This window comes from Alosa sapidissima, chromosome 14 (assembly GCF_018492685.1).
Source record: "Alosa sapidissima isolate fAloSap1 chromosome 14, fAloSap1.pri, whole genome shotgun sequence".
Classification (NCBI taxonomy): Eukaryota; Metazoa; Chordata; class Actinopteri; order Clupeiformes; family Clupeidae; genus Alosa; species Alosa sapidissima.
Window position 1 is genome coordinate 3,755,546 of NC_055970.1, and position 13,035 is coordinate 3,768,580.

The following is a 13,035-nucleotide window of genomic DNA, read 5'->3' on the forward strand; positions in this document are numbered from 1 at the left end:
ATAAAACCCATTCAGAAACCCTGATGATAAGCTAATATTGGGGTGAGTGTGAGTGTGAGTGTGAGAGAGAGACTTACTCACCTCACCGATGGTGGTTTTGCACACTTCCCCAGCCACAGACTCAAATTTGGGATCTGTGGTTAGATTCAGCTTATAGTTCCACAGCAGCTATGAAAGAGAAAGAGCAAGAGTGAGACAGAGTGTGTATGAGTGAGACAGATGGGGGGGGGGGGGGGGGGGGGAAGAGAGAGAGAGAGAGAGAGAGAGAGAGAGAGAGAGAGAGAGAGAGAGAGAGAGAGAGAGAGAGAGAGAGAACTGCAGATGACTGAGGGGCAGAAAAGAGAGATGGATGATGGGGGGGGGGGGGGTGATGCAATCAGAGAGGGAAACAACGGGGCGGTGATTCTGGTTTGTGTGTTTACTGCACCGTATTGAAACAAGAGCCGCTAGTTTAACGAGTCAGACAGGACGTGGCAAGAGCATGCGTCCTCTTAGGAGGAAGCTGCAGGCAGCCCGCGGAACCATGAACCATTGTTTTTCCCTGACCAGCAGCCCAGAAGACAACACCAAATAGGCTATAATAAGGCCGTGGAGAACTCAAACATGCAGTGCTCTAGGGTATTCTGTGAAATGCCCAGTTTCCAAGTTTCCAAAGAGGGTCATTAAAGATCAAAGAGCTCAGTTTAAAGTCAATCAACAAACAGGAAAGTTACTTTGTAAAACACTGGTTATTTATACTTCTTAAATCAATAAAACTATTCTTCCCCTCCAGGGCAGAAGCAGTAGTGGTTGCAGACCAGACCACAGATCCATCCCTGGCCTCCACCCGGACATATCGAGGCTACTGACTGGCCTCCACCCGGATATATCCAGGCTACTGACTGGCATGCAAACTGGAGGAGGCTGCTTTATAGGTCAGTAAGCCGCGGCTACAAAGGAACGTCTATGTTTATATTCCGTCACTGCTACTGTTCACTCAACCCCCTTTGAAGTGATGGGTTCCAAAGGTCGCGCAACTCCCATGAGTGTTTTTATAACCAAAGAGCAGTAAAATCCTTCCGCTCTAAAACATGGAAAGTTACTGAAGAATAATTTCCTGTGTCCTGAGCACTCAAAGGCAATCATTTTGAGGGAAAACTCTGACCCAAAAGCTTCGACCCTAGCCTACAGCACATCTCACCCTGTTATTAAGAGTTAGTTAGTTACAGAGAGGTGGGATTTACACTTGAGGGAGAAGGGTGTGAAGCCTTGTGGGGCACTTAGCAAAATTACAGGGACTGATAATTTGGTCCAAAAACATAGCCATTAGGACGCAATCCACATTCTGGTCTAAATGCCCACCAATAGCCAGGTTCGATTGCAAGCTGCGGCCATTTCACGATCCAACCACCATTTCTCTCGCTCACTGGCTTCCGGTCACTCTCAACTGTACTATTGGCATAAAGGGAAAAAAGCCCAGAAGAACATAATTACTTTTTTTAAATGTAGTTTAAAAAAGAAAAAACCTAATTGGGCTCAGTCACACAACTCAACAGGAGGACTCTGCCTCTACCTCTCTGTTCCCCTATCAGGTGGCAGAGAGAAACGCTCCCATCTCCCTTATGTCCTGGACATTGCTAGCCCCATTGCTTTTCACACACAACTCCGTTTTTTGTCTAATAAGGTGTAGCACCTGTCCTGCCAGGTTCTAAATTGTCGTATGGCCCACTAGCACAGCGCCACAGTGATCCATCATCTCTAGTTTTATTTATTTATTTTTTACAAGGGGGGAGAAATCCTCTCTGTCCCTCTGCGGCTGTTAAGAGCTGCTAAGGGCAGCCAACCAGCTCCATGGGATGAGAGGTTTTTTCAAAAGGATGAATCACGTCCTATAGTCCTTCAGACTCCTACTGCCGCCGCTACTGCTGATCAGCCTGCTGCTGGACAGGGCTCTTGATGCAGCGGTCTTCCGCGTTGTTTTCCTGCAGCACACAGCCTCATTTGAATGGTAATCACTGACACACAGTAAAAGGCTGTTGTTGGCCATTGGGTGATTCAGCACTCCAGCGAATGCGGCTCAAACAGCTCAAACCCTTCTACTAAACCTAGTTTATTTGTTCCATTTCTGAAAACAGTAACTAGTAGTAAATACATTTATGAAACCATGTTCTCTGCATTACTGAAATAACACATATACATACATATATATATATATATATATATATATATATATATATATATATATATATATATATATATATATATATATTTTTTTTTTTTTTTTTTTTTTTTTAAAAGCCTACCTGTGACTAACATTCATTTACTGTGAAAAAGCTGACTGATTCCCTTTATGGTGAATATAGGGTCATAAAAAGCACAAAAAGACAGATGCAGACAAACAACAGAGGGGTACAGCTAGAACATCTCTGATGGGGGTGTGTGTGTGGGGGGGGGGGGGGGGGGGGGGGGGTAACTCCTTCACTCTGCTCTATTGGTTCTTAGCTTATGGGTAAATCTGATATTGGGAAACAAGGGCTTTAACATTACTAGAGGACTGGCACTGATGATGTGATTAACCAGAGTTAGGGGAATAAAAGACTTGAGCACTTACATGGTTGCAGTCTGTTGCAATCTCTGTGTCCTGGAAGGAGAAAGAGAAAGAGAGAGAGAGAGGGAGAGAGGGAGAGATGTGTTAAGATGTGACAAGACATCAAGGGCTCTAATGATCACTCAAGAGGGCAAGCTGCAACCGGCACAAACCTCTCCAGAGGACAAGCCCCCTCATCCCAGACTGACAAGAGATAAAGGGGGAAAAAACCTGCAAAAACTCACAGGCGCACGAGCGAGCGAGCGAGAGAGAGAAAGAAAGAGAAAGAGAAAGAAAGAAAGAGAGAGACCAATAAATGCAGACTCAGACATAAAAAATAGCACATCCACAAAACAGCCCATTATTTTTCAATTTTGAGCGCATCACATAAAACAGGAATGCATTTAACAATTCAGCACTGACATTCATAAACTAAGCCGTAATGGACAGGTCTTTTGGCTTCAGGGATTACAGCAGGGCTCACCCTGCCCTCTCAGAGAAGGCTGAATTACTCCAGTCCACTGCTCACAGACTGAGTATGCCACTGCATATCGAGGCTTCTGAAACACAACTATAGCCTACACATCATTACTCCATCATCATGTACCTACACTGCACACGTGTCCGTGTTTAACAGACCTCAGCCATAACACACATTCAACTCATAAGTTTTAATATTGGGATAGTGGTTTCAGGAAAGCACACTTAAGTAAGGCCTGGCAGTGTGATGACCTTTACAAAGCGCCTCACTCTCCTCCGGCTTTGAAATGACATAGCTGCTGCTAATGGACACCTCGTCCCCACCACCACCCCCGAATCCTCATTTCAATCACACATGAGCATCTAACCAGCGCAGTTACATCATTATTACGCGGCCATTACGCAAGTGCTGCATGACTCATCGGGAGCATGAGTGGGGGGTGGGGGACCGGGGTAAGGGCCGATTCGGACAAGACACAGACCACATCGACACAAAGTCAAATATAGGCTTAGGTCACCTTCATCCAACAGTATATGCCCAGAAGTAGCTTTAACTATGAAAGGACAAATCATCTCCAAGGCTCCATGAGATCTTCATCAAGTCATTATGCTCCGAACACTCAGACAGAATCAGATGCACCTTCTTACTGGGCCCCATATAACCAACTAAAACTGCAACACCATGATCTGAAATCAAATCCACTGATAAATTTAATTTAATTCAAAAATTGCTTACAAATTTGTTCAACTGACGTGTCACGACAGTTTAATCAAAACCGGACCACCCCCCTTTCTTCTCACATGCAAATGCAGAATTATTTCTGTTTGGCTCTGTCGCCTACGCCCAACCCTCCTCCTACCCAATCAGATGCCTGCAAAGGCCCTGGGGACGCCAACAATACCCAAAACAGGAGTCAAATTATTCTCTAAACGGGAGTAATTGATCTCCTCTTTGCAATTACCCAGAGAATGAGACAGCTGGTGAGCATCTGAGCAACTCCTACAGCCTGCGTATGCCGACACGCGTGCAGTTTAGTAACGGATGTGGAGTCAGCGACTAAGAGCCTAGCTGGAGCCGCTCTTAATCAACCTAAACATGGAGAAATACATCCAGGGGAAGGACATTCTTGTTTCGGAGAACAAACTCGGGTGTGTGTGTGTTGTGTGTGTGTGTGTGTGTGAGTGAGTGAGTGAGTGAGTGAGTATTATGGTGTGTGTGTGTGTCCACAAAACAACTTGTAACTACAGGCATAGAGGCAGCTCACACTAATTACTGACACCCAGTCATCTACAGCAGTGGTTCTCAAATGGGGGTACGTGAAGGCACTCCAGGGGGTACGTGAGATTTTAAAATATACATATATTTAAAAAGTAGAATCCATGCAAAAATACTTTAAAAACAATTAGTTAATAAATATTTCAGGAAAATATAAGTTCCTAAAATTAATTTCATATTTCAGTAGGCTATTCAATTTCATTATCCTAAAAACCCAGAGTCCCCCCCATACCAGGATATTTTTAAGTCTGTTTTAAGTCTTTTTTTCTCAACTAAAAATGCTTTGCGCTGGTTAGGGGGTACTTGGCTGAAAAAATATTTCACAGGGGGTACATCACTGAAAAAAGGTTGAGAACCACTGATCTACAGTGTCACAGTTTACGTTCACCCACGGAATACAACAACTGGTGGCTATGCTGGAGAAAGTAAGAGAGAACCCATTTCCGGAGAGAGAAAGGAACAGTGGCTACAACGGTCTCTGCCCAGCCATGGTGGACAAGTCCATGCAGTAACATGCAAGTTGCAACACAAGACTGCCGGACGCACAATGGCATCAATGGTGTTCATGGTAACACCGTAACATTCCGCTCTCTCAATCACTTCATGGTTTTATTTGTCCATTATTTGTATTTATTCCCTAACAGTTTCTTACTAACAATGCAACTGGAGGAGGCAGTCCTCCGTCTCCACTTGCATGGCCGTGTTTCCAACCATGACATGAGAAACGATGTCGAGAGCAGAGCTGGCCTGATTCTACATGGCTCTCTACACGGCCCAGGGCTCTGTGTGTGGGCCCAACACCAGCACATGGGTGGAACTGAACACTGCCTAGGGGTCTGTGTGTGGGCCCCAACACCAGCACATGGGTGGAACTGAACACAGCCCAGGGGTCTGTGTGTGGGCCCCAACACCAGCACATGGATGGAACTGAACACAGCCTAGGGGTCTGTGTGTGGGCCCAACACCAGCACATGGGTGGAACTGAACACAGCCTAGGGGTCTGTATGTGGGCCCAACACCAGCATATGGGTGGAACTGAACACAGCCCAGGGGGTGTTTGGGAGCCTCGGCGGGGGTACGCTTAGCGCCAGGATAAAAATCAGACCTTGACCACCCCTACCCACCACTCACCATCACTGCCAGACAACAAATACACCAAGTGAAGCGCGCACACACACACACTCTCTCAAAATGTCACCGGGCTCAGGTCCCATCATGCAAATGAGATGGCGTTTGCTTCCTGAGCCCATCTGTTGTAGAATCATGCATATTGCCGCCTCCCCCCTGCCGTCCCTCGCTTGCTCTCCATCTCCCTCTCTCTCTCTCTCCCTCTAGCCTCCCCCTCTCTCCCTCCATCCCTCTCTCTCTCCCTCCCTCCCTCCTGTCTTCTGCCCTCTTCCTTATTAGCAGTGCTGGATCAGCTGAAATTACACAAACACATGCTGATCCTTTTCCTTGCACTAATCACAGCTAGTTTTACAAAACTCAAGGCCTACAGTACAAAACATAATCTAACCTACTGAACAACAAGTCAACAACAATCAAAGATCTAAAGCCTTTATTTCCTCTAAGATGAAGGCACAGTGCTAATGTACTATAAGATCAGAGAAAATGGGTGTCAACAAACCTTCCTCAAATCATGTCACTTCCACATCCATCTTAGCCAGGGTTTTCCCATGCTGCCTAACGCGCGATTTTATTCACGCTGCTAGGCAGCCTGGATTCTATGGACTTTGTTTTCACCTCAACGAAGGAACCAATCACAGAACCGAGGGAGGGCAGCAAGACGATGACAACACACAACGAAGCCGTTATGAGCTACGTACAGGCGCATTTGATAGACATTCGTAGCGCCCAATAAACGGCTCTGGGCATTCGTAAACCACAATTCAAATACGAGAAAATGAATGTCTAGTTCCCAGACCCCATCTCAATGAGATGAGGTCTGACGTTAGCCAGGCTACATCCATCTTAGGTCTTGCCATCTTTTATTGCTACTAGATATTAGGATGACAGACACCTCCTAAGTCAACAAGAGGACTCATCAATGTAAGAGACTGAGCTTCAATATAATGGCATAAAAGCACACATTAGACAGATAAAAAAGAGAATACATAGAGAATATTCTCAAAACGTGTATTAAAGTAGTTGTATTAAATTATATGCCAACATTAGGATATGCAGGCATGCTGCTTGAACAAACTTCAGAAGGCTGCTCTCCAGCCCTGGTTTTTGTGGTCATGAACGCTGATTAAAGCACTTGTCACCTGACTGGAATAATTGCCTAATCCTTCCTTAAGAGGGAAACCAGCTGGGAAAAATACCCCAAACAACATCCTGACCAGGTCAAAGTTCACCCAACAGTTTGACAAGAAAGCTGAAGATCTGAAGTGACAGATACACTTGGGCAAACACACGCTACTGATAGCAAACGGGCTCTATTTGCGCAGGCAAACACAAGTGACATGCCACACCAGCAGTCCAGTCGGGCTTAACCACACACAGCTGCTGGCACATGGGCAACGCTCAGAGTCGGAACCCCCCTACGGGAGCCTAATCCTGGCAGCGCTCCAGAAAGATCTAGGAGGGGTCGGACCTTGCTCCCAAGCCCACACTCGGACGCAACCTCGGCCAGTCGTGCTAGGGAGAAGTCACAATGGGCTTCAGCACAGGAGAGACAACCCACACAGCCCACTGGGGGTCTTGAGCAGAAATGTCACGCACACACCCATTTCCATTTGTAAAAACAAAATCCTCTTCGCCCAAAATCCTCTTTCTGTAGCTACTAAGAGCGGTTCAATTTATGTTTCATGCCGTTCGTATCTCTTGCTGGCGCTTTTGAAGCCATGTGAAAAGGACGGCTGGGAAAATCCCTCGCTCCGTGCAGATGGCTCAGCTCCTCATCTGCAGCCTGTTGCTGACGCTGGGGCTCATTTAGCCCAAACCCCTCAGAGATGCACAGCTGTACTATGAGCGCCAACCAGATATTTACAGACCTTGGAACCAAACATAGCCAGCCACTACAATGGGACATACCAATTTGGCCACCCACAAAAGACATGCTCGGATGTTTCCTTTATGTGAATAACAGGATATCAGCGTCTCAGTGGGGATTGGGGGTGGGGGGCACAGGAAATCAGCTAAGTTACCAGCAAAGTGGAAAATTACTGCTGAGGGGCCAGCTTTTATTGGCTGATCTTGGGCTGATCAGATCTTTGAGTATGTAAGTTATGGACGCAACAATAGACTGGAGAAAAACATAACATTGGCAATGACCAGTCTTTTTCTGCTGTACCAATATTAGTAAGTACCCTAGTTCTGGTGATGAGATTGCTCCAATATTACATTACATTACATTTGGCTGACGCTTTTTAACCAAAGCGACTAACAACATGGTAAACAGTAAGTTTTAGAACAATTCTCACAATTTTAGGACAGTTTAAAAAAAACACATTAGAGTACAGTAAGAATAAGTGTGTCGGTGAGTGCTGTATTTTAACAGTTACTTGTCAGTTTAAACGGCTGGTGAGTGCTAGGATCAGTAAGACTTGTTGTAAGTGTTGCTATGAGAGTAGATGTTCTCTAAAGAGCTGGGTCTTCAGGAGTTTTTTGAACGTGGAAAAGGATGTCCCTGCCCTTGTAGGAACTGGCAGTGTGTTCCACCAACGAGGAACAACAGATGAGAAAAGTTTGGATTGGCTTGAGCGTACCGGTGGTAGAGCTAGACGTCGTTCGTCAGAGGAGCGCAGCGGTCTGGAGGTAGTGTAAGTCTGTATGAGGGCATTGAAGTAGGTGGGAGCAGAACCGGAGACTACTTTGTAGGCAAGCGTTAGAGACTTGAATTTGATGCGGGCCGCCATAGGTAGCCAGTGTAGCTAAGTATTTAAATATTAGTAAGTAGAAGATCGTTCAAATGCAACAAAAGATCATCCACTCCCACAGAAAACAAGGGACAACAAAGGGCTCCACCACCATATGCAATTCCAACGTTTTCCCTCCCAAGTGCACAGCAGCCTCCTCTTCACACAGTTGCATCCTTAAGCGTTGACACCATCTGCAAGGGATAGCTTCAGGCGGAACCTGCCAAGGCTTCTTCCTTTCCCCAGAACGGAGGGATTCCACAGAGGGGACAAAATCTAGGACACACCCAGATGAGCCCATCACCAGATGGTAAAGGAGGAGGACCACCACACCTTCAAACCATCATGTGTTGCGGGGATACCGAGCCTAAAGGCTCATTTATACTCTATTTAAAAATAGAAATGAATACGGACAGAGCCTTCTGGTCGTACTCCGTGTTGGTTGTGTCATCATGTCTCATTGTGCGAAATAGAAGTATTAATTTTTGTATGAAGAGGGAACATAAACAGGTCTACAGCACGATGTCCAATTACCAACGTCTACAGGTGGTGAGAAGGAGGCGGCCGCGCAGTAGGCCATCCCACAAGATGGAGGTCATGTAGGCAGCCAGCTGTTCAGTGGTTAAAGTGCCATCCACATGCAGGAGCGTTCCTCCATAAACTAGGCTGCAGTACAAGAAAACACGGCTTTGTGCCAAGCTATTAAGAGCATCATTCACGTTGTTTATTAGGAGCAATTAATCAGTTATTATCCACTTCATTAAGAGTCCCTCAATGGCTCAAAGTGTCACCTCAAAGAGTACAATGACTTTCCGTTAGACACGGTTGGGAGTACAATGTTGGCTTTTGGATGCAGTAACATTACTTGAGCCGCCACACCCATGGAGATGGTCAGTGTTGTGGAAACAAAGCAGCTGCGCTCAGGCCAAAGAAATGCTCCAGTCTTTCAGTACTGCTCATTCCAGTAGTTAAGTAGAGACCAGGGAAAGGAAGAGAAAGAGAGACCAAAAGAAAAAAAAAAAAAAAAATGTATGAAAGGAAAACTATGCACTGAAAAAAGAAAGCGAGAGAATTCACCAAAAATAAATGTCCACTGAACAGCCTTTTGGAACTCATCTGTGCATTCTTCTCGCAGAGGTCTCCTGGTACTAAAGGTTCATCAGGCCTTTTCAGGATTTGGTCTAATATTTGTGCTCTTCATTTCACTCACTTTGAATCTAGACAGAGCCAAAGCCTTGGGGCTGCTTACACCGGGGAAGTAGCACAACTCTGCAAGGTTTTCCTAAATCACACAAAAAGAATGCAAACACAGCACTGTGCCACTACAAATGAACCTGCCTGAACTGCTCCCTCTGGAGTGTTTTGTCTAAATCCTCCACCACTGAACAAAGGACCAACCATGCTGGGTTTGGGTAAGGATATGGTTCTGCTCTCCTTTAAAACTAAGAAAAGAACATTTCATTAGTGATTATGTGGTCAGACAGTTAGAGGAGATTAAAAGAGCAAGGGGTGAGAGCCTGCCCTGAAAATGGACTCCCGTTTGAAAGGGTAATATGTGCAAGTCGAGCACAGGAAATCGACTTTTGCCTCAGAGAGCAATTAAGAGGCTGGAATCATTGCATGTCAGGAGAGGTTTTATCTGACCATACCAATAAAGGCTTGAAGTGTGAGAAGAGGCTCTGGAGCAAGACTCTGGCCTGGGAGGGGCACTGGAGGCTGGGGTGCATCGTGCACGCCACACACACACACACACACACACACACGATAACAGCAAATGTTTAATTAGCAGTGGTGGGGGGAAAACAAATGAGAATCCAAACAGGAAAGTTAGGAGGCAGAGCTCTTCATGTGTGGGGAGCCTTGTAGTATCGAGTGCAATCCATACCACAGCATCGATAAAGCTGCCCAGAGGACGAGCAAGGGGGTGCCTGCCTGGCATCTCTAAAAGAAAGATAGCAAACGACTGACCTCAAAAATGACATGTCTGTCTCAACGTCCTTTTTGATGACTGGAGACTGACAAAAGATGAAAAGGCCACTTGAAAAACAAAACATGCCAAATGTATGTGTGGACGCCAAATATTGCCTCAAGACTCGGCATTGACACATTCCAATGCATACTTCATCACTGGTCTGCTGTAATATTTATTTTAACTCTTTAAATGCCAACCACAATAGGGATGTATAACTACAGCCACAATCACAAACTAGTTCTATTCTAGGCTGCTGACTGCTTTGTTCCTGTCCTTCGTGATAAAATGTAAGAAGGCATGCAATACTGGTCAGCTCCTCCCTAGTCGTTCTCTTTATCGGACTTAGCCTTTTTCTTTGCCGAGATGGAGATGGATCTCTGGCAGGCTGTGTCGAGTGGGAGGCCTTATCTGGCTCAGCCCCACAAAACCATCAATCCTCGGGTGCGAGGGGGAGCACTGCGACCGCAAGATAACACAGAAATATCACAACACAGACAACTGCATCTTTATCCTAAAGTGCCCTTTCACCAGGGGCTGAATATATCAGTAGTTCTCAGCACTTGGTGCTGCTAAGTACAGGCCAAGTTCTGGCAGCTGGGTTTATTTAGAACCTGTGGTAGCTTGTGTATATTATTGGGAAAAGGAGTAAACTAAAGAGATGTGAACATTTTAGCTTTCTGACCAAAAAAACAAAACATTTTTTCCATTCTAGCCTTGGCCCACAATGTATCAATTGTGCGAGCTGCATTAAACTCAACAAATTCATTTTACATATAGGCTATTTATATACACTTCACTATATCAGCCATTTTCATACCCTTTTGTACAAAGAGAGTGGCACTCAAGAGAGCACACGACACTGGAAATTAAATAAAAGTGAAATATTTAAAATAAAACCTAATGATACCCGCCCAGCACTGGCAACGACTTTGATTGACAGAGTACCCAAACACTGTTAAAAGACCGGCGCTGTCACGTCTCAATTTTCTCCAATGTGATTAAAAAGCACATTACATTTCAAAGAGCAACTGCAAAGCCATAGCCTAACCTCATTTCACACCTTCTGTGGACTCCTACGCAAGCCAGTGAGTCTGTAATCATGCAAATGGACATGGTGGCAGCATTTGCACACATTAAGATGGTTCAGCCGGGTGCAAGCTGCGCAAGGACATCTCAGTGAAGTCAGCGCTGCTTTTCCTCGAGCCAAAATAAAAGCATTGTTGTGATGTCTTCCCTTTTGCTTTTGTGGCTGCCATGCATCGTTAGTCAGATTGAGGTCCCAATGTACCTCGTCACTCAAGTTTGCACTCTGATCAAAAGCAGAGTAGAAATCACTGAGCAAAACATTTATAAATCATTCAGGGAGATCCGCCTTTTACACCTGTTTCTCATCAGCGGAACACGGGAACAGTCAACTCAAAGCGCTGGGGCACAATTAAAGATTCGCACCCTTACATTGCGTTTGGACATTTTCCCCCCAACATTAGGCCCACCTGCCCATCTGCCAAGAACTGCTGAAACCAGAAACAGCTTTCCTTTTCCTTCTTTTCCCCAACTCAAGCCCAGCTCCTCCCTTGCAGATGAAAGCCCAGGGATACTAGTCATGATGACACATCGGCATTTTCTGCCACGAGCACAGGCCCCATTACAGGAACTCAAGAGCCAGGGCTTGGCCCACAACAGCGAGCTCCAAGTGAAGCTGCTTCACTCCATTCCGTTCCGTTCTGCTCTTAAAAACATGTTCTTGCAGGCAAGGTGATGGGCCCAGGGTAAAAGGATTACGGAGGTACGCCAGGTGATAACAACAGGCCCTCTTTTCTGATCGAGAACAACCTGCTGTCAGGGAAAAGGGGGGGGGAGGGTCACAAAGAAACACTTTTATGGCTGGGATTCAGTCGCTCTGTCCCATCTGTGACCAATTTATGTGCTTATCAAACACAGTTACAGCAGGCACGGGCACACACACAGACCTGTCATTCAGACACAATGGAGAGATACACAGCATACAGTAGTAAACTGATGTGGCTGATAAATGCAGCAAATCCTTCTATTTCTTCGCCTCATGAATATTTTCCTCTCTCACACACACACCATCGTAACAGCAACACCTCAGTCTCAAACATGCTCAGAAGCTCAAACACATCAGTCATGGTCTTCATCTGGGTGACGACAACCCTGAGACAACTACTAGTCCATTGAGGGCACCTGCTCAAAATGCAAATGGAAAGATGGAGAGGAGTGCCCTGCTGCCAGACACTGACACAGCACAGCTGCGTCTCAAGCTGCCCGTCTCCCTCCCCTATCCATGGCCAGAGAGTGGCCAATCTACTTGCCTGGGGGGGGAGAGAGAGAGAGAGAGAGAGAGAGAGAGAGAGAGAGAGAGAGAGAGAGAGAGAGAGAGAGAGAGAGAGAGAGAGAGAGAGAGAGAGAGAGAGAGAGAGAGAGAGAGATTTATAGATGCCATTTCCCTCCTCACAAGGCCACAGCTGTTCCAGAGTTGTGCTAAAGTAATTATTCTAATCATTAGAGCTTTCCTCAAAGCCCAAATCACAAGAGTCCCTCCCAATTTAAATAAATGGCTAACTTCCAAAGGCAGTGGCGTAATAATTAAAAGAGAGGACTTGCTAGATGAAAAACAGAGAGAGAGAGAAAAAGGAAAAAAAAAAAAAAAAAAAAAAAAAAAAAAAAAAAAAAAACTCAGACTGAGGTACCTGCTGAAACTTAACCACGTGTATCTTTCAGTCTTCACCAGTCATCAAAAAATGTGCAAGAAAAAAAAAAAAAGCAATACCCAGTGGAGAGCAGTTTGACAGGTAGTGGAGAGGTTTTTTTTGCCCAAGCCTTCAAATCCACACAAACAAAATACCCAACCAAATTCTCC

General features: G+C 45.5%; 1 protein-coding gene across 2 annotated transcripts in view; it reads right to left on the minus strand.

Moving 5' to 3' along the window:
* glg1b (golgi glycoprotein 1b) overlaps positions 1-13,035 on the minus strand; it is a 43,720-nt gene that overhangs the window by 27,649 nt on the left and 3,036 nt on the right. For both annotated transcript variants that reach the window (XM_042061760.1, XM_042061761.1), the window contains exons 2-3: positions 2,591-2,620; positions 82-168 (exon numbers count right to left, since the gene is read on the minus strand). In XM_042061760.1, the coding sequence (XP_041917694.1) occupies positions 82-168; positions 2,591-2,620 (117 nt within the window). The remainder of the gene's footprint in view (positions 1-81; positions 169-2,590; positions 2,621-13,035) is intronic.